The 21,454-nt window shown below is 38.3% G+C and overlaps 1 protein-coding gene across 2 annotated transcripts; it reads left to right on the forward strand.

The window, feature by feature from the left end:
• The first annotated feature begins 752 nt into the window (after nt 1-752).
• Nucleotides 753-13,135, forward strand: cited1 (Cbp/p300-interacting transactivator, with Glu/Asp-rich carboxy-terminal domain, 1). 2 transcript variants are annotated; one of them, XM_042401473.1, is made up of 2 exons: nt 753-1,044; nt 10,625-13,135. In XM_042401473.1, the coding sequence occupies exon 2, from the start codon at nt 10,644-10,646 to the stop codon at nt 11,217-11,219; it is 576 nt and encodes a 191-aa protein (XP_042257407.1). In that variant the 5' UTR covers nt 753-1,044; nt 10,625-10,643; the 3' UTR covers nt 11,220-13,135. The 2 variants fall into 2 exon arrangements, with proteins under 2 accessions (XP_042257407.1, XP_042257409.1); XM_042401475.1 differs by lacking the exon at nt 753-1,044 and adding an exon at nt 8,369-8,390.
• Nucleotides 13,136-21,454: the final 8,319 nt, after the last annotated feature.

Raw genomic sequence — 21,454 nt, forward strand, 5'->3', positions numbered from 1 at the left:
TTGGCGCTGAACAATGACGTTGCGCAATCGTGTCGTGCAGAATGATCCAATATGACAATAATTTACAACTTTCGACAAGTAACCATTGAGGACGGAGAAGTTATAGAGAGGTTTTAGGAGGTTTGGCAGCTTAAAATGATCAGAGACAACGTAGAAATTTAGGCCTCATCCTCAGTTTATAAATATATTTGGTGTAATTGAAAGAAAATTGCACATTTTAATAAGTTAACTGTGTGTAATACCATATAAAACTGCTTTATTTGCTTGCATACATTCATTTTTGTTACATTTATGTTAAAATGTGCGTGTAAATGATCAAACAGTACATCTGTAAGCCTTCAGGTTTGACATTTTTCTAACCAAATCAGACAAAAAAAAGGCTTCTTTTAGGATTTATGACCTCTGTATTTCTAAAACTCCTGGCTAAGAATATAAAAAACATGATGGGTACAAAGTGTACAACCTCCTAAATTATATAAAGCAGCTATGTATAAATTATATTCCTGTCATACTTGGATGAAGTTTCGTGTTTCTAAGTTTTACCACGTCAGAGAGTCTCTTTGGCTCTGTAACCACTGATGTTTGCTTGAGTCAACAAAGCTAATCCAACAATCCGGATCCTCTTGGAAATCCGGTTCCTTGTTTTTGGATGGCAGCTTGCCCGGACACACATACACACACACACACACACACACACCAGGCTGGTCAGTGTGTGGAGAGAGAGGGAGAGAGAGAGAGAGAGAGAGAGAGAGAGAGAGAGAGAGAGAGGCACAAACTGGTTTTTATTCAGTAACAAGCTCATTGAGGAGCTGACAAACCCTCCAGAGTCTCTGCAGCCAGCCAGTCAGTCAGTCAGTGTGTCGCTCTGTCAACATTTCTACGGACTGATTCTTTAAAAAAAAACAACAACACTTTACTGGTTTTTATTTCCACCACCACCAACACCAGCACCACCACTCTGGACTCTCGGGACTTGACTGTTTAAATCTACTTTCATTTGAGTTTCTTCTCCTCTTGTCAGGCTGCACCGGGCTTTTCTCACAGGTTGGTCCATTATTATTATTATTATTTTTTTAATACATTATTTCCACAGATTCTCTGTTGTGCACACTTGGATGTGTGTTTTGACATTGTGACAGGATACTTTTGTCAGTGTGTGTTTCGTGCTGTGAATCTGTCCAGTGAAAGTTTTTTTTTTTTTTTTTTTTCTCCTCTCTTTGCCTCAGTCTTCCTCCTCAAGTGTTTACATAACATTTTTAAACGAGGTCAAGCATTTTCTGCCTCAAGCTGAAGGAGTTTTGCTGTAAAACCTTGTGTGAAATTGACATTTTGATGCTTTTTTTTTTTTTTTTTACACACACCTGATATTATCTTTACAGTAGAAATGAATGCCAGATATTGCAAAAGCTATGAAAATTGGTGTTTCATGGATAAAACAGCATTTAATTCAGAAAATGTAATCTGTTTTTGCTCATTTGAAGCATGTTTGCAATGTGCATTCTTTGTCATTCCTACTTCTATTTACCTCTAAATCAATGGAAATGTGACTCTACAACTCTGCTACTTTTACAAGACTATTAATTGGAGTTTTGCAAAGTAACTGGAGTCTTTTCCACCTTTCAAAACAGCAACTTCTTCCACGATACAACTGACAAAACCTCAGGGAACGAGCGTCAAATCAGTCCGTTTTTTTTTTCTCCCCCCCCTCACTTAAATAGGCTTCTCATTAACTGTCTTGCCGATGGAGTTGGAGGCAATTAAAACAAGTGGTGAATGCATCACGCTGGGGCAGCATATGGTGTGCGTGTGCGTACGTGCGTGTGTGTGAGTGTGTGTGTGTGTGTGTGTGTGTGTGTGTGTGTGTGTGTGAAAGGGACAGAGACAGACTGACGTTTCAATTTGCTCGTCACGCTTTAATTGTGTAATTGAAACCTCCCTGTTGTGTGATTGTGTGAGTGTGTGTGTGTGTGTGTGCTGCCTATTGATTAATCATAAAAACATTCCTTCTAATATTAATGATTTTTCTTAGTTATTATGAGTTTGCAGGTTTTTACTGATCATTGATATTTCTATAATGTTGCCATTTTTGTGTGTTTCTAGTCAGTTGATAGTGAACTTACTGTACTTTTTTTCCCCCCCACCCAAAAACAATCTAACCACTAGGTCCATTTAGTAGCTGCTCTGAATCTTTCTGTCATATCACATGATCTTCTTCAGCAGATGGAGTTTTGTGGTTGTGATTGAACTGTAGATGTTAAAGGATTTGAACATTTAAACACTTTAACCCTTAAATGTCCACGTTGGCATCAAAGCTGAAATGAGTAAGATTATGTAATATGATCAAAAGCTTCAGAGTAGGGCTGAAACTGATGATTAATTTCATTATCGATTAATCTGTCAGTCATTTTCTTGACTTATTGATTAGTTGTTTGGTCCATAAAAAGTCCAACCTCAAGATTTTCAGATTACTGTCATAAAGGACCAAAGAAACCAAGAAAATATTCACATTTGAGAAGCTGGACTCAGAGAATTTGGACTTTTTTCTTAAAGAACGGCTCATAAATAGTTGGCAACTAATCGATCAATAGACTAACTGTTGCAGCTCTACTCGAGAGCAGCTACTAAATGGACCTTGTGTTCTCAACAGCTGTTTCCATGGTCATAAAATGAACTTCAAACCTCAGTTTTAAGCTTTAGTTTTCCACTGAAGTTCCTACAATATTATCTGATCTCCCGATAAGAAGACATTTAAACTTATAAAACCCAAGTGAGACGACAGAAAATAGTGAAAAACACCCATCACAAGCCCCCAGAGCCCAATGTGTCGTCTTCAGATGTCTTGTTTGGTTTGACCAGCAGCCCAAAACCAAAACTATTCAGTTTACAATCACATAAAACTGAGAAAAGCAACAAATCTTCACATCTGAGAAGCCGAAACCAGCAAATATTTGTCATTTTTGTGCTATAAACGATGAATGATGAATGAGTGGTATCTGTCGTTTCATCTCATCTGAAGTGATCTTGATGCTCTTGCATTTCATAAATCTCACTGTGCTGAAACAATCAGTCAATTTATCGATTAGTTGATTAGTTAATCGGTTTTTTAACCAAAACTCACCAAAAAATTCACCGTTCCACCTTCTCAAACATGAGTATTTGCTTCTTTTCTCTGTTTCTATCATTATAAATTGAATATCTTTGGGTTTTGGGCTTCCTGTTGAACAAAAGAAGCAATTTGAAGACATCATCTTTGGCTCCGGGAACATGTGGTGAACAGTTTTTCCAATATTCCTATGAAATACACACGAAGACTCGGTTGTTTAAGGACTGTTATATTGTTTTCTGTCAGAGCTACTAATCTGGCAGGGACAGCAGACTTTCATTGCTGATAATTAAAATAAATGCAGCCAAGACAGCAGCCCAGACTGTTAATGAAATCATTTACAGGGAAACAAAGCCGGGGCCGATTCCACAATCTCATAAAACTGCTGGAAGAACACAATGAGTCAGGTCAGCTGTGAACAGGAAAAAACATTGGCGCTCCTCCAGCAGTTTCACACAGCATCCTTCCTAACTCCCGTCACACACCGCCCCTCCAGCTCCCCGGGAGGAGAGGAGCCAACACTTTGGGTATTTTTGACTCCTGTCCATCCTCGTTTCAGAGACGAGCAGTATAAGGCGTCAGGTTTATGCTTTTATGAGCTGCAGCGACTCAGCCAATCTCATTCACCTACCCACCCACCCCCCAAAAAAAACTTAAGCCATAATGTGTCAACTTCCTCTGGGCATTTTCACGTCTCCTGTGTTCTTATAAACGTCAAGTTTACTCGATTTTAGAGGCTGAAATTCACAACTGGAACACTTTATTTAGTGGACAAACACTGCATAAAACTATAGACGCTAGCTTGTGTAGACAACCTGGTTTGATCGTTTAGGTTTTCTTAGAAATACAAAATGTCACTCCAAGGTGCTGTCTTTTTTTTTTAATATAGCAATGTTCCCAAGTTTATGTGGTTTTGTCAACTTAAAATCACCAAAATGACATGTGCACCACTGGAAAATCATGACACATGCTCTTAAAAAAGACTTAAAAACACCACAACCTCCACCACCACGAAATGAAAACAAACAGTGATACCTTTCGGTGCTGCACTGCTGCGACTTTTTCACATCGGTGACTCCAAAAGGCAGCAATGGATTAGTGTTGAGAAAAGAATTTAAACTTACAATTACCCATAATGTAGCATCACTAAACCCTGAGGTCTATATGGATTTAAACTAAATGGAAACCAGTTGCTTTTTAGGAAACAGTTTGGATTTCACTCTTTAAGGAGGACTCCACTGAAATTATGTCTTAATACTCATAAAACACTCAACAATTGCTAAATGCACAAATTGGACACCTTTTTTTTTATAGCTGTGAAGATCCAAAACAGTACTTCTTTTGATGCCTTACATGGAGAAATATGAACATGTTTTTCTACTAAACTTTTGTTTCTCATTTAACAAAAGAAGCTAAACTTCTCAAATGTTATATGTTCTGTAAATATGAGCAGCTGTAGAAAAAAACATCTCCTAACTAAAACAGTCTACAAGTGGCAATTTTTTTTTTTTTGTTGATTTAAAACAGAAACTATCTGTTCAAGCAAGAAGTAAACAACTGGGTACAAATCTGATCAGACATGCAATGCCAGCTTTTCAATACTCAGTGCTTCAGACACATTTCAGTTGGCACCGAATGCTGAAGCTTGATACCCAACTCTAATAAACAGTGGAGAGTTAGTAGTGTCTTTGTTACATTTTAACACATAATTTTCCTTTGACTCAGGGTTTCCATTGTACTTTGTGAACCCAACCTTTCAGGACTACAAGGGGGAGAGCAAGAGACAGTGTTTCAGTGGAGTATTCCTTTTAAACGGGACATATTATGTTATAATATCGGATGTCTACGTTAAACCTGTTCTGAGCGCTTCGCAAAAGGTTGTCTGACGGGTTGTTTGCGTTATCCACTCGCCTTTTGCGGATCGAATTCGGGCTCAAACATGTATTTGACAAGTTTATATTTTGAGTAAAGAATGAGGAAAAAGAAGAATTGAAATCCGACTATTACTGTTTGTAGCCTCCGAAGCTGGCCAATCAGAACAGAGCGGGCTCATTGGGAGGGGGGGCCTTAAAGAGACAGGCGCTAAAACACATGGATGTATTATAAGAGCTGGATACCGGGCTAAAAATGGCGCCCATTCAGTCCTATAGGAATTGCTTGGCTGATGCATATCGATGGCCGAAGAGCAAAACCTCCTATCTGAAAAACGCACTTTTTCAGAAAACTTACACTGTTTTTGGATTATATTACTATATAGTATTATAGTCCAAAAACAGTGTATTATGTATTGGGTATCATTAACAAATAGCATTCTGCAAGAAAACAACAAGTTTTTTTTAAACAAGTTTTCTCAAAAAAGTGCATTTTTCAGATAGGAGGTTTTGCTCTTCGGTCATCGATACGCCAAAAACGGTTTCTAGCTTCTGGATTTGCTTCCACATTGTGCGGCCCACTGAATATGCACAGTAGTGTTTCCCCCACTGGCCCCGCCCACGAGCTCCCGCTTGACCCATAGACTTTACATTGTGATGACGTCATATTTTTAAATCACTTGAAGAAAGTTTTACAAGTATAAAACCTTCATGGATCAAAAATTCATAGTAGAAAGAGTCATAATTGACCTTGTTTGCAGTTCGAGGTGTCCTGTCAACAGTTTTACAGATGTCTCTTTTATGGGGGAAAATGCTTTTTTGGCCGCCAGGGGATTTTTCGCTGCAATACCGCGAGTGGCCACTGGGAAAAACTGGCTGCAAGGCTGAGCGGCGGCGCCCTATCCAGCTCTTATTATACATCCATGCTAAAAACAGCCTGTTTCAGACAGAGGCTGAACTGAGGGGCTGCATAAAGAGCCACTATAAGATAAATAATGAGTTTAACTGTAAATCATACAAAGATTTTCAAGTAGAGCCCCCGAATATAAATAAAGAAATGGAAATGTGCATTTTATGTCCTCTTTAAGTTTAAATTTGTCACTTCTAATGGGTGGGAAAGTGTTTTTACCCATCACAAGAGTTTAATTTGGGCAAATTGGATGCATCTGAATTATTAGGGAAGGGACACTTGTGAATTTCAGCCTTTTTTTTCTGTGATTTAAGCTGATTCTCACTCTAAAATGTTTCCTAATGTGCTTTTTAAAATGTTTATATGTAGTGTTTCTGATTTCTCTGCTTGAGAGAGGAATGCATGCATCTAGGACTGTGTGTGTTTTTTATATTTTGTTTGTGTCTTTTGGACTCAATGTGCTGGAAAGCTGTTGAGCAGAGACACCATGTGCAGCCTGGCCCTGACAGTAATCAGTCGATGAATAATGAACACACACACAGACCTGCCATTGACAGCTGTTTGGTATCTTTGTGTGTGTGTGTTAACTCTATCAGTCGAGTGCAGCTGCATGCCTGCCTGTAGCAATTATGTTCTCGCTAAATAAGAGCCAGCGCTGGGAGGAGGGGGCTGCGTGTGAGAGAAAGAGGGAAGGGGCAGAGGATCGGTACATATTATTAAGCGATTAACTTACTCAAAGGATGGCCGCATGATGTGTGTGTGTGTGTGAGTGTGTATGTGTGTTTCTGCACACATGCCGTTTGAACTGTGTGTAATATAAACCAGCTCGGGGACTTTAACATGAGCCTTTAGGAGTCTTTTCGCAAGAGGGTTTCAATCGCGCACACACACTAAACTTGCCCTTTTTACCTCCTCACACACACATCTCAATGACATTTTCTTGCTGTCACGCTAACACACACACACCGACTAAGACATATGCTCTGTTCTCAGGGCCCATATGTATTTATCCTGCCATTTGACCCAATCACTCTTTGAGATCCTCAAAGACTCTGTTGTATTGTGAAGTCTACACACACACACAGACACACACATATAGACCTATAAACATTCACTAACCCCGTTGGTACCCACAGGCCATCTCCCTGCGGCCTTTTCATGGTTAATTTGCTGCTCAATAGGTCAAGAGGAAAAGCAGACATCAAGCGAATACACACACACACACACACACAGTCTCAAAACACGACAAGTCATGCGGCCGTCCAGGCACCAGGGTCGGCTCGTCGTACGTTTCCCAGACAGATCTGACTGCAGTGATTTACTGGGTCATAAGAACATGAGTAAAGCCGCCCTTAAGTCAACAACGCCTTTGTTGTTGTGGTCTGAAGCGCAGCCTCGTGTTTGTCAGGATATGCTATTAAATGACCACTTAAGTTATTTGTCATCCGTTTTTTCTGTGTTCAAATGTCCCACAAAGGCCACTAGTAATCTATTTTTTTCATGTATGTGAAGCATTTACTCAACAGCAAAGGTAACAAAGCCACCAGTATCTTCATCTTTTATATCAAAGGTACCAAAACTTTCTCTCAATTAGAAAGTTAAGAAGTAGATTAGCAGTTTATTTGCTTTCTTTCTGAGAGTTAAGAACATTGATATTGATACCATATTTGTGAATTAAATACAGAGCTGGGGTCGGGAGATTAGCTTAGCTTAGCATTAAGACTGGCAGCAGGGGGAAACAGCTAGCTGACTGAATTACCATTTTGTTTCACTTCAATCATTCAGCCTCTCTTTTACTGTTTTGTTTTGCCTCAACCTATCTGTTGCTACGTTGACGTAATTTTCAGTTAGCACAGAAACTGGCAGCGCTTGCTAGGAGCAGTTAACTTAACGTTTTCCAAGTCCAACAATTAACGAGTTGCTATTTATACAAGTCGACTTAAAACAGCCTGTATATCTACCCCAATCTAATCCTCGCTTGTTCAGTTGTGGCCATTTTTCTGTTGCTATTTTACATAAATGTAGTTAGTTGGGTAGCAATTAAGCTAGCTCTGTAGGAAAATGACAGCCCCATTCTTGATCCTGACGGAAAAAACATCCAATAAACATAACACCAGACATCTTTGAATTGCCAAACAAATCGGAGTTGTGGCTGCCAATTCAGAGATCTGGAACCAGGCTAAGCTAACCTTACAAGCTAACAAAATCTGCCTCCCATCACCTCTAAACTTCACTGTTAGCACATTTTTATCTTGTTTGTTGAATATGTGCTCAAATATAGTATTTAAAAATTGCAATTTGTAGTTTTTTGAGGAGTAATGTGCTGTAAGTATTTAACAGTTTATCCATCAACACAGCACTTCTATAAAGGGCGTTTCTGGTTATGGTGTGGGTTGCCCGACAACCACACAATGACAACAAGTATCCAGGAAGTCACTGCCCCCAACCAACCCTCTGTGAAACCAAACTTTGTCATTTTTGTACATAATGAGCTGAAAGGGTGCTGGTAGGTGGATTTTTAAAAAAAAAAACAACAACTTTGGACTGGACAGAGACAGGGTAGCTGTTTCCTCAAGTTTCCAGTCTTCAAGTTAAGCTAACCATCACCTGGTTGAGGCTTCACATTTAACAGACAGATGTGAAAATGGCGTCCTCTCGTCTAACTCTCAGCAAGAAAGTGAACAAGAGTATTTCTCAAACATCAAACAATTCCTTTCATGTAATTATTAACATGCATTTATATCATGTTATGAAAATGTGCCCTTTTATTCTACCTGACAATGAGCTTGGTGCCATTTTGGTGGTCGTACTCGTTACTATGGAAAAATCTGCACAATTTGATGCAACCCAGCAACCAAATGCAGACCAGAAGGACAGTCCCTGCTACCAAACAACAGAAATATTAAGCAAATATCATGCTTCAGTAACTCTGCTATCATAATGTGATACCTGGTTACTCCCTAGATCTCCTGAATCAATGCTGTTGCCATAACGACATATTGCATTTACACAAGTAGTAGAAGAGTAGAAACACGCACAAAAAGACAAGTTGATTGATCAATTGATTCACACCTGCATGTGATGTGTGTAGCTGGAGCTGTTCTTCATCAGACAAAAGAAAAGCAGAAAAGAAACTCACTAAAACTCAACAGCTGCACTGAAAGAGAAAAAATTGAACAGCTTGAAATGTCAAATAGAGGTGTTAATAAAGTCATACACACTGTGAGCAGCTTCTGTTTTGTATGTGAGCTGCCAAGAAAACATTCAGAGGTGGGTACACTACAGATAAAAAAAAAAGGCAGAGCAAGTGATTCAACTCTTTATGCTGAGCTAAGCTAATCTGCTGCCAGATGTAGCTTCATATTGAACAGACAAACATAAGAGTGGTAGCAATCTTCTCATCTAACAGTCAGCAAAAAAGTGAATATGTGTATTTCCAAAATGGAAATGTGCTTTCCTGTAAAAACAAGCTAAGAAAAACTTTGTGACAACACACTTTTCCTGATTACCCAACAGTGTTTTCTATAGTTTATCAACTTAAGAAACAGATTCTTTTCCCAACCTGTAAAGGAATATGTGCTAGACAGAAGTTTTTGTTCTTACATAGATGCACGGGTTTAACTGGACAGCCAAAAGTACAATACAAAGGCTTAATATTCATCTGGTAGAACATAAAAAGGATCACTAGCAATATACAGTATTCACATTTCAATCACATGTCATATGGGATTGATGGGAAAGACAGGATTTCCGTACAAATGGGAAATGTAGCTTAAATTAGTCGTGTTTCTGGCTAAATTAAAGCAGGTGTGGACGGACTGTCTAAACCATTTCAGTCTATTTTCAATTTTAAGTGTCTGATTGTGTTTAATATCAGGTTTAATTACCTTGAACAGTTTTGGCACCCGTTTTGTCGACACTTCTGGAAGTGTTTCTGCCAAGTGGGAGGTATCGTAGCTGCTGCTCGTTATTACAATTTGAACAAGATGACATGAACATGGCATGAGAATAGGTACACAAGATCCATATCAATTAGCCAAACACATCAAGACGGGTAAAGGACAGAATACCTAGAGGTATGAGGTAGGGCTGCAACTAACTATTACTTTCATTATCGATTAATCTGTTCATTGTTTTCTCTATTAATTGAATAGTTTTGTCTATAAAATGATGGAAAGTTGTGAAAATGCCTGTTATAATTTCCCAGAGTCAAAGGTTATTTTGTCTGAACAACAGACTAAAACCCAAAGATATTCAGTTTACTGTCATATATGACAAAGAAAAGCATTTGAGAAGCTAAAAGCAGCACATTTTTTGGTGTATTTGCTTAAAATGATTAATAAAATATCAAAATAATTGCCTTCTATTTTTCTGATGATCCACTAATCGATTAAACGACTAATCTTTACAGCTGAGGGGATCCCACAACACGATAAAAACAGTATCCTGATACTGACCTTGAAGTTATAAGAACATAAAATTTCTATTTTTGTTGTTTTAATGATACTCTGCAGGTTTGGATTCAGCAGCTGTTGGTTTACATCGAACAATTTCACATTCTTTAGAGGTATCGTTTACAATAACATCTTATCTTTAATGACATCTAGCCTCAATGATGTCACCGGCCATTAAAGCAGGCATCTGTTCAGCTTATCTCTTCCTCCTTATGTCCCAGTTTGATGACATTGCATAACATCTCCCGTCTCTCCCTGGTTTTTCCTCCTCCTCCTCCTCCCGTAGGCTCTGGGTTTTCCTGGTGATGACCTCACTGCTGTTCCCTGGCAACGCCCACGCTGCGATGAAGGACCTCTCTTCTTCTTCCTCTCCTCTCACCTCCCTGCTCCACTACCCTTCTTCCAAGACCTCCGTCGTACCTTTCTCTCCGTCCTCCGGTGCCGCCTCCTCGCCTGGGTCATCCCTGACGTCGGCGCCGCTCTCCAAACCTCAACCTTTCTGCCTCCAGACGGGGCCGCATCTGATCGCCAGCATGCAGCTTCAGAAGCTCAACTCGCACTACCAGAACCTCGCCAGCGCTTCTGCTGGACACCCGACGCCTGGAGCTGCTCAAAGGGGCTTCGGTACCTCGCCTCTGGGTGCCGGAAACCAGATCCTGGGGCCCTCCGGAGGTCTCGGAGGAGGCGGGATGGGTGTCGGCATCAGCATGGGGAACCAGGGCTCTGGCGCAAGTGGAATTATCGACTTCGACCCCGTAGACGAGGAGGTTCTCATGTCTCTGGTGGTGGAGCTGGGTTTGGACCGAGCCAACGAGCTGCCTGAACTCTGGCTGGGTCAAAATGAGTTTGACTTCATGTCGGACGTGCCGGCCGGTTGCTGACCTACAAGAAGATAAAAGATACCCAAACGCAGCGGAATCGATTGACAAAGAGAGAGAAAACTTTCTCTCCCCTGTTTTGTTTTTCTCTTTCCCTACCTTTCTTGGTTGATAAGACGAGGAAACGGACGAGACACTGAGTGATCGAGAGACAGAGATATTAGAGGTGTACTCTTGTTTCTCTTTGGCTTTCATACTCTCTACGGGCAGAGACTCATCAAAGAAAAAGCTTGCTTTTGTTTTTTTTTTCTTTTTATAATGGAGTTGTACTCTTGCGGAAAGAGAGAGCGTGACATCTTTTGTTTTTCATTTAATTCAATCTGTGCTTTTGTTTTTGCCTCCTTCTGCATTGATTTTTATTTTTTCCTTTCATTTAAAGAGGAAAAACAGAAGCATGAGTATGAAAACAGAAACAAGGAGTCATTGCTGTTGGACGGTCTCCTCTTCCTTCCATCACGAATGAAAACAAGTTCATTGACATATGAAGGGTCAACAAAGACCTCTTGGAAGCAAAGATGACAAAGACACACCTGTTGGACTTCTCTGTCCTCCGTGCCATCCTCTCTCGATCAACTGAGCGCTTAAGGAAAATGAAAACGGGATACTTGCCTTTATTGGAGATTTGCGAATGACAAACACTACGTTTCCTGTTTTCTTAATGGACAATATTAGACTGGTCTCACGGGAAAGAGACTCCTGTCTCTTGGCTTCACAAAGAAACTGATTGTCTGAGAACTGGTTATCTCAATGTACTTCTCTTTCTTTCTTTTTCTGTTTGAATTTAGTTCACCCAGTCGTATTCATAGAACATGTTATTTAAGACAGTGGCTGATATCCATCAGGACTCTCGGACAAGGAGCGCTTCTATAATCGGTTCTACTTTTCTGAACATAATGAATTAGATCAAGGGATGTGGAATCTTTTGGAGCCTTTTAGACCTGAATGGAGTAAATTGTGTCTTGCTCTGGAGCAAAGCCTCATTAAAGCGATCGAGACCTTTTGGTCATGTGAGTCGCCACTACATGTACAGTAGGCTAACAACGTGTTTTGTTTTCTGACCTACAGCGTAAGAAAGACTGACCTGGGTGATGAAGTCAAACAGGTGTCTGTGATCTTGGATCAGCACAGACTGAACAATCTTTAGCTAGAATACAAGGTTTTGTTAACACTTGTGGACATAAACTGAATGGGAAGAGCAGATAAACTCACACGCCATCTGCTTTTTTGTTTTTCCTGTTCTGCCACCTTGATGTTTGTGTCAAAACACAGTTCTTTCATCCCCGACAGACCCTATTATCACCACACTTCCATGTTACTGATAAGGTGGCTTTGTCTCTTTTGTCATTGTAAGGTTTGTAAGATACTGTTTGCACACCTTGCAGGGCAACCTTTGACCTGAACACACACTGTGGTTAGTTTTCAGTGTGTCAAGATGGTGGTTCAGTCCAGCAGTTCAAATCGGACCAAAGCGGTTGGACGTTAAACCCCACAGACATGATCAACTCATTGACATTACCACTAACAAGTTAGCATCATTAACTACCAGCTTCAGTTCATTCTTACTGCTTTACTGACCCTTGAAGGCAGAGACGATAACAACAGCTAGAAAATGCTAGCTACTATGACAGCCATACTAGAGGTCCTCATGCTCTTGGGTTTGTGGAACAACTTTAATTTGTTCAACTTCACTCAGCACACCACAGTCAGAAGAGACTGTGGATTTGTTTTGACAGTGCCCTCTTTCTAGTTAGCTAATAATCACCATCTGCTATGATTTTGACCATTGTAGAAGCTAGCTTTGGCAACATATTTGTAGCAAGGTGAAACCCCTTTACAAAAAGGCACAAGAAAATTAATGTTTTCATATATTTTGTGTCACACATTTGAAATAGATAATGAGCAATCTCCTAAAACTGAAATACATCTCATTTGCTTTCTTGAGTTTGATAAGATGATTGATACCACTCTCATGATGGTGTGTTTAGTAGCCTACAGAGTTCAATCCATGTAGCGATTAGCTTAGCTAAAACTGGAAGCAGGGGAAACTGCTAACCTGACTGTGTCCAAAGTTCAAAAATAGTTAAACAATGTCTCTTTTTAAAACATTTTTGTTTGTGTACGCATTAAACAAACAAGATACATGTTCATTTTTGATCTTTGGAGGTGTTGCTAGGCATATTTTTGAACTTTGGACAGAAAACGGCTAGCTGTCTTAGTCATTTTGTAAGCCTAAGCTAATATCCTCCAGGTTCCAACTCTGTAATTAATACACAGATGTGACAATGGTAAAATCTTTTCATGGAAAGAAAGCTAATAACTCAAAAAAAATTCTTTCAAGCTGAATCATTTTAGACTAAAGACATTTAATCATTCACAGAGTAGCAACAGCAACTACAGACAACTGATAACTACATTATCAGACCAATCTTTTTGGTTGCCTGACAGTTGCTGCTTTATTTTAAATGCCTTACTTGCATACTCACCCTCCACTGGATCTCCATGATGGTACCAGATGTGGTTGCCACAAATGACATCAGACTTTGGCATCGTTAATTGGAATAGTATCTGTTTTTAGTTTATACCATCTATCTAACAGGTGTTGTTTCTTACTGCTGCAGACTTTGGTGGTTGAAAAAATCCCAGGGGGGGTAAAATTGACACCCAACCCACCTACAGGAGCTTTACTGTGCTGTGTTCTGGATACAGTAAGGATGGGGGGCTCTGACCTATATCTGTTGTGGTAAGAAGAGACAAACTGTGCAGCAGGAACAAAGGCCTTTCACCTCAACCCAGTGTGGGTTATTGTGGGTTTACTGGACCACACACACACACACACATACCTGTATATGTACAAGAGGTTGCAACAACACACCTGCATGTGCATTCACGTTCTTACAAACGCGCACACACACACACACACACACATAGGAGCACGCGGATGGTATTACAGCAGGGAAACGAGAGTAGCAGCCATGAAACGAGCACTTGTTCAGTTACACACACACTTCACAGGGGCATCGAGGTTGTTGAGGTGTGTGTGTGTGTGAAAAGAGATAGTGAAAAAGAGTCTGAGTGAGAGTGAATGAGAGACTACACACGTCTAAAAATGCAAGTGTGTTTATGTGTATGTGTGGTTGTGTGTGTGTGAGGATACATCTATAATCAGCAGGTAATCTGTCAACATGAAGACCACCGAGGGTGGAAAAAACACACGCTGGGCCTCGTTAATTTATTTAGATATAGACAGGTCAGCTTACACACACACACTCCTCAACTTTTTTTTTTTGATGTTGATTAGGGTCTCAGTTACAGTCAATGAGCACCAGCTTTCTTTCTTTCTTTCTTCTAATGAAATGCGAGAAGCAGCGATTAATAAAAACCCAACGGAGTAATTTGATGAAAATCCTTTTTTCTTTAAAGGATTTTGCCTGATATTTTACTCAAAACAGCCACTTTACTGTTTTTTTTTTGTTGTTTTCCTGCAAAATAAATGAATAAAGATGCTTCTCATCACTCCTAAACCCAACAGACAGACACGCTGATTCTTCTCTTCCTCTGTCTCATCGTCTAAGTGGGTCAAAATAACATTCCACTATCTTCAGATCGAACAGTCTTGTGTTTGTTTCCATCTGGTCAACACTGCTTTAAAGCCCCCCCCCCCCCACCCCCTCCCGCCCGTTTTTTTTTTGCGTGTATGTGTTGTTTTGCGGTCCGGCCTTAATCCCAGCTGAGTGAATGTTATTTTTGCTGTGTGAACCAGAAGGACACCCCCCCCCCCAAACACACCCACCATCCCACCACCCCCACCCACTCTCCTCTCCTCCCCTGAGAAGTTGTCTGGTGGAGATGTTTGAATTGTCTGAGGGCTTTCATTTCCTCTTTTTCCTTGACCCCAATATTGCAGATTAACCCCTCGGCAGAAACCTTTTGAACCAAAATATGCCTCGGCTCACAACTATTTGGTTTCTAATGACGAAAACTTAGATCCATGCAGAATATTTCTTTGCTTAATCTGCTCTGAAAACCACATGGTTTAAGGTTGGTTTTTGCATGTTTTAGCTTGAAACTACAAATCATCTGAACCTGTTTAGTGCGTCATAAGTTTTTGGACCATCTTTCATGCATCCATTGCTTTCAGTTCATCCCGTTACTCTGTCAAAGCCATTATGTTTGTCAAAGTAATATTGGTAATCATATGGTAATGCAATTACAAGGACAGACTGTTCTGAAAGCTCCTCCCTGGTGCATTCAAGGACGTTCGGACTAGATGCTCGATAGAAAAAATCATCACCAAAAGTGTTCATATTTGATTAAGTCATGTTTCAAGCAAAAATACCAAAAATTTCACTGGTTCTAGGCTCTCAGATTTGAAGATTACCTGCTTTTTTTCTATCTTATATGATAGTAAATTGAATATCTTCAGGTTTTGAAACAATTTGAAGATGTCATATGGGACTGTTGGACTCTTGTGATGGACATTTTTTCAGTATTTTATAGACCAAACAAACCAAAACCAAACATTTTACAGTGAAAATGGTGCAATTTGTTACAAGTTATAAGTTAAGGTTTAGTCGGCAAGTGCTGATTCATTATATTTGGTCCATATGTAGAGTCATGACACTTCTTTAACTGACTGAAAATACCACTTATGTGTCAAACTGCACATAAGCATATTTGTGTATTTCTTAAAAACAAGTGCATTTCTCCCAAACTACCCAATTACATAACCCAGAAGCTACTTTTTTGTTGACAAAATGTCCTGGAAGTTAGAAGGAAACTAAATGATCCATAAAAACAAAGTGTTACCGAAATTTTCATAGATGCTCACTCATTATAGCGTTTTTAATATGCAAATATATCGTGTAATACACAAAATTACAAACTAAAAAGTGCTTTTTAACACTAGTTTTTGCAAATTTAGTAATTAACATATGAATCCACAAATTAACCAACTTTTTTTCTCCGTCTTTCTTATAATTTGTACAAATTGCACCAAAACATTCTGCAAAATGAACAGTTACATACCTGCAAATTACCAGGAAATTAGCATAAAGTCAAGAGGCCTGTAAAATAAAGTGTTAAAACCAAGCAGGATGCGTTTTTTCTATCTGTTAAATGTGAAGGAATTCAGCTTTTCAGGAACAAATGTCTGTTTTCACAATTACAGAGCATTCAAAAGACCTTCTTGTGTGTTTTTGGATGTTTGGGATGTGTTTCCTCCAGAGCTGTGTAAACCTTCACGGTCCCTACATCTTAATGAAGTGGATTTACAGTTTCCACATTGCAGCAGTGATTTGTTACACACTCGGCCGCTGCCTCTGGGCCTCAGGGTCATGAAAAATGTTCCAACACATCACGGCCTGTGAAACCCTTCGACACAAGTTGTGATATATCTGTTAAAAAGGTCGCTGTTACAAGGTTTCCTCTCCGCAAGTAATGAAAATGTTCAGCCTCTCCCTCTCTGCCAGGTCTGCTAATGAATCACTTGTTTAGCTGAAGTAGACTCTGCACTGATTTACTCCTTTTCATCATATTTACCTTCAGACCTGTAGATGAAAATCTCATTTTGTTGTTGCAGTTTCTTTCCTTTTTGGTGTTTTTTTTTTTTTTTTTTTTTCTATTGATGAAATGAATATTATTCAAAGATGATTTTTAAAGCACTTTTGCTCACCGGCTCTCACTTGTACATCTATATGAATATTGTAAATGACTGAGATCATATTGAAAAATGCTTGTATTTTTGTTACGGCTCTTGAGTTTTGGGGGAAAATAAAGAAAGTGATAACGGAGCGGGAGTGAATGTTTGTCTTGTCATTGAAACATACAGATTTAGAGCACTTGTTCTCTTTAAAATCAATGTCCAGTTGACATTTTTCCAATTTTCAATTAACACGTTTAATGAGTTTAATAAGATACATGAACTATGCATAGAATATAGAACAATATAGCTTCTAGTAAAGGTTTTGTACACTGAAAAATAGTTTTATATACTGGTAGGATAATTATAAGCTAAATTAATTTATAAACAGTTTAGACTATTCACATGTCCTTTTTAGCTCATATAAAGGTTGTAAATAGTATTATAATATAACATAATGTGGTGATCTGTATTACATATAGAGTCATAAGAGTTCCTCTTGTTACAGAGCTGTTAGAAAACTGAAAAAACATTTGTAAATCTATTAATTTAATATAGACTTCTGTGTGTCAGAGACACACAGAGACATATCATCAGCTTTATTATACAAGGCTTCCATCTGCTGGTATGTGATGGTAAGTGCACAGACTGACAAACTGGAATTACTTTTAATCACCAAGAAGAATACAGTTAAGCCTTTTTGCACAATATATTCAGATAATACTTTATTTTATGGGTCTTTTATTTCCTAAGATTTTCAGTTTTTCTTGAAAGCTTCCTGGAAAGACCTACAGTAGTAATTACATACATAGTAATTACAGACAAAACTCTGAGAAACTCTGATTTACTTTGTTGTGTTGAGCTTAAAAACAGTTCTTGGTTTCCACAGGAGCTTCTTTGAAAGAATTGCTCCATTTAAACCAAAGAAAATATTCAATTATTATTTATTTATTATTGGAAACTATAAACTTACAAATTATAAGCTTGCCTGTAGACAAACTGTAATTGTTTTTGCATGTTTGACTTGCTCTGTCCTGACTAGAAGACTCCAGTGTTTTACTGCCTGATTATTTAATTGGAACTAATTATTTGGAAGTGTAGACTGCACTTTCTGTATAATTAGTGCCAAATTATATTTCCTGGCATCTTACTACTACAACAACTTATTAAGAAGTTACAAACCCACTAAATCAAAATTACACTTACAAATTTTCTTTTTTTTTGTTTCAGATTTTATGCAGTGATTGGTACATAATAAGATGGCAGTGGCAGTCTGTAGACTATGTGACTTAAGAATGTGTATAAAAGATTTTAAAATGTCTAACAAGTAAATTAAATAAAATAAATAAAGTGAGATACAAAAAAAATGTCATGTATTTCTTATTTTGTATTCTTTGTTCTAATTTGACAACCATTAAAGACACAATGTGAACTCATTTTCCTTTTAAAATATGTTTTTTATTTAATTAAGACATCACAAATGAAAGGAAATACATATAAAAACGTCTAATTGTGCTTTATCTCTTGGATTCATTCAGATTTTAAATCCTCCATAACAGTGATGGTCATAAACCTTAAAGCTGCATTCATTTAATTAATATTTCTTTAATTTCTTTTCTTTCTTCATATTTTCTGTCTTTCTATCCAATAAAGTTATCATACAAGTGTCAGACTCGTACAGGAACACAGTATAATGCTGCCATCTAGTGGTGATGTTACACAATGAGACAACTGCAGAGCTATATTTAGCATTAGCACATACAGTGTCCTACAGTAACTCATCGGATGGCTCTTTGTTACATGTAGAGGGAGATGTTGTCTTTACTGACTTCACGGTTAGAAGACTTGCTTGGAGTAATCGCAAGTCTTTATCATGGGCTCAAATTTTTACAGTAATATAAAGACAATCTATATCACTCTAAGTTATATAATTATCTCAGACCAGTGCATTAAATATAAAGAAGATAGAATGACTTTATATGATGGGAAAGTCCTGTTATCAATGGGAAAAGAGGGAAATTTGAACTATTGTTCTTGACTATGATGTTCCTTTGAATCATAAATATGTTGACTTTATATAGTTCCTTGTATGTCTCTGTCACCCCATATAAGGATAAAAGGCTTTCAACACCATGCAAATATTGACATATAGGAGTTATTCTGTTACTGCTGACAACCAACATCTTCTAAAGTCATAAAGTGCATTAAATTCACGTCATTTACAGAACAGCGTTACTCATCTTCCCTCATCTTAACAGTGTCCAGCCCCTCGCTGCTGAGAGGAGCTAATGATGAAGATGAATTAACAGATTAACAGAAACATTTGACTGAAATGATTCAACACACAGAACAATGATAATGTTGGGGAGCAGGGCGTAGTGAAAAGGGCGAGGTGCAACCGTTTCAGTCTGTTAAAGGATGAGCAAAGTTGGTGTTTGTTATCTGCATGTAAAATATAGCCTACAAATACTGTGTTTTAGGAAAAAACACCACATTAATTTGATCATTTTTATAATATTTACTCTCTCGTGGTGATTTACTGTATAATTTGACTACTTCAAGGCTCAAGTTGAGTCTACTTTCATTAATGAGTTACAAGCCGAACACACTTTGAGCCGCTGGTCTAAACTACTGATAACAAAAGGAACAGAAAAGGTGCTAATTAATAATGACGACCTGTTGGGAGCAACAACAAGACGCCCTGTGGGCAAAGAGGAAAAAGCTTAACAGCACTTAAAAAGATGAATTTGGTCCCAATGTGTGTAAAACAAACACAAAAACGCAGCTTAAGCCACACAGACTTATTTGATTACCGCCATCAGCTGGACTTTATTACGCTCGACATCTGTATCAAACAGCACTGTAGCCTTTAGACAGCCAGTTCAAACAACTGTCACCTCTGCTTATTTCTTCCACCTTTGTAATTTGAGTCCAGAAATGTGTCTTTAATCCTCAATTAAGACTTCCTGGGCTGTGGATTGAGTGGACGGGTTTTTAAAGAAGTGGGTCAGGAAATTAAGGTTGAGAAGAACGTAGATGGGTCCCCAACTTGCTGCTGGCTACGTTCTGTGTTTCTGAGCTCCTGCAAGTCTTTGCAAAATGTAAAATGTGCTGAATAAAATGTAGGACAGTGGGTTGATTCTGCTGGAAACCACCTACAACACCGTCCTGAAAAACCTGCACAGAAGATTTATGTTTCAAGGAAAGAAAATAAGAAAGTATATAAAGTGGGTCAGCAGAGATAAATGTGTGAATATACACACAGGAGCATTTTTTTGTTTTTTTATGAGATATAAACAGAGTCCAGGTTTGTCTTTGGGATTTATTCTGCAGCCTGAGGGGAGCAGAGATGCATGTGTGCATCAGTTGGTACCATTTGGCAGAAGAAGACACGGACCCAGGAAGAGTTTTATCTTCATAAGTATAAACAGGACTCTGCCTGCGACACTGGCATTTCCTGACCAGGACACAATGAAACACACACACACAGAGTGACACAGAGAGACGTTCATGGAGGCTAAATACAGTCTACATAGATTGGAGATCACTTTTACTTTTCACACAACTAATTGATTTATCGAGAAAATAACCAACAGATTAACTGATAATGAAAATAATAACAGATAAATCATGTTAGACAGTTTATTATTACAGATAATGATAGTAGATATAGTCTAGCTTAAATGTAGTATTTTTTATGTAAAGTTGTATATGTGAATAATTATTATTATGCACAATAACTATTACTAAAATACAACACATTGTTAAAGATGAAACCAGTGGTTTCCAACCTTTTTGGCTTTTGACGTCTTACAAAAAGCAGTGTGTAGTCGGGGTCACATTTCACATGTCTATGAGTTGTTAACAGCTCCACCAAATAGTGATTTTTCCCTCTAAACTTCTCATATGCTTTCATTTCAATAAATGTTCAAATGGTCCAATATTTCACTAAAAATCAAAGATTAGAGAAAAAGTCCAAAAACTGAAAACAGATTTGTGTATCAGAACTTTGTTTTTTCTTCTTTCCTCTCCCATTAATCATCTCACGACCCCTCAGATTTATCTGCTGACCCTTTGGAGGGGCCCGACCCCTAGCTTGGGAACTGCTGGACTAAACTAGCTAACTGTATATAAAGTAGTTGAAACTAGCTCCACCTCCATCAGCTACAACAGTAACATGCTGCTCTAACACTGATGATTCAGTATTAATAATCTAATGATGTCATATATAATAATATATCAGTCAGAGGGACCAAACCACTACTTTTACTGCAATACTTTAACTACATCAAGCTCATAATACTTATGTACTTTTACTTAAGTTAAGGATCTTTTCTGAGATTTTATAGACCAAACAACTAATCGATTAATTGAAAAAATAATTGACAGATTAATAGATAATTAAAATAATTGTTAGCTGCAGCCCTAAACAAAGAAATCATGTTAGAAAGTCTAATATTGCAGATAATGATAGTAGATATTGTTTTTATTTACATTTCTGTGCTATCCGACATGGGATTACAAGTCAAATTTATTTATAAAGTACATTTAAAAACAACAGGAGGAGATCAGAGTGATTTACAAAAAAATGTAAATATAC

Source organism: Thunnus maccoyii, chromosome 22, assembly GCF_910596095.1.
Source record: "Thunnus maccoyii chromosome 22, fThuMac1.1, whole genome shotgun sequence".
Classification (NCBI taxonomy): Eukaryota; Metazoa; Chordata; class Actinopteri; order Scombriformes; family Scombridae; genus Thunnus; species Thunnus maccoyii.

Coding starts and splice junctions, on each gene's coding strand:
- cited1 (XM_042401473.1), top strand. CDS start 10,644: ATGACCTCACTGCTGTTCCCTGGCAACGCCCACGCTGCGATGAAGGAC.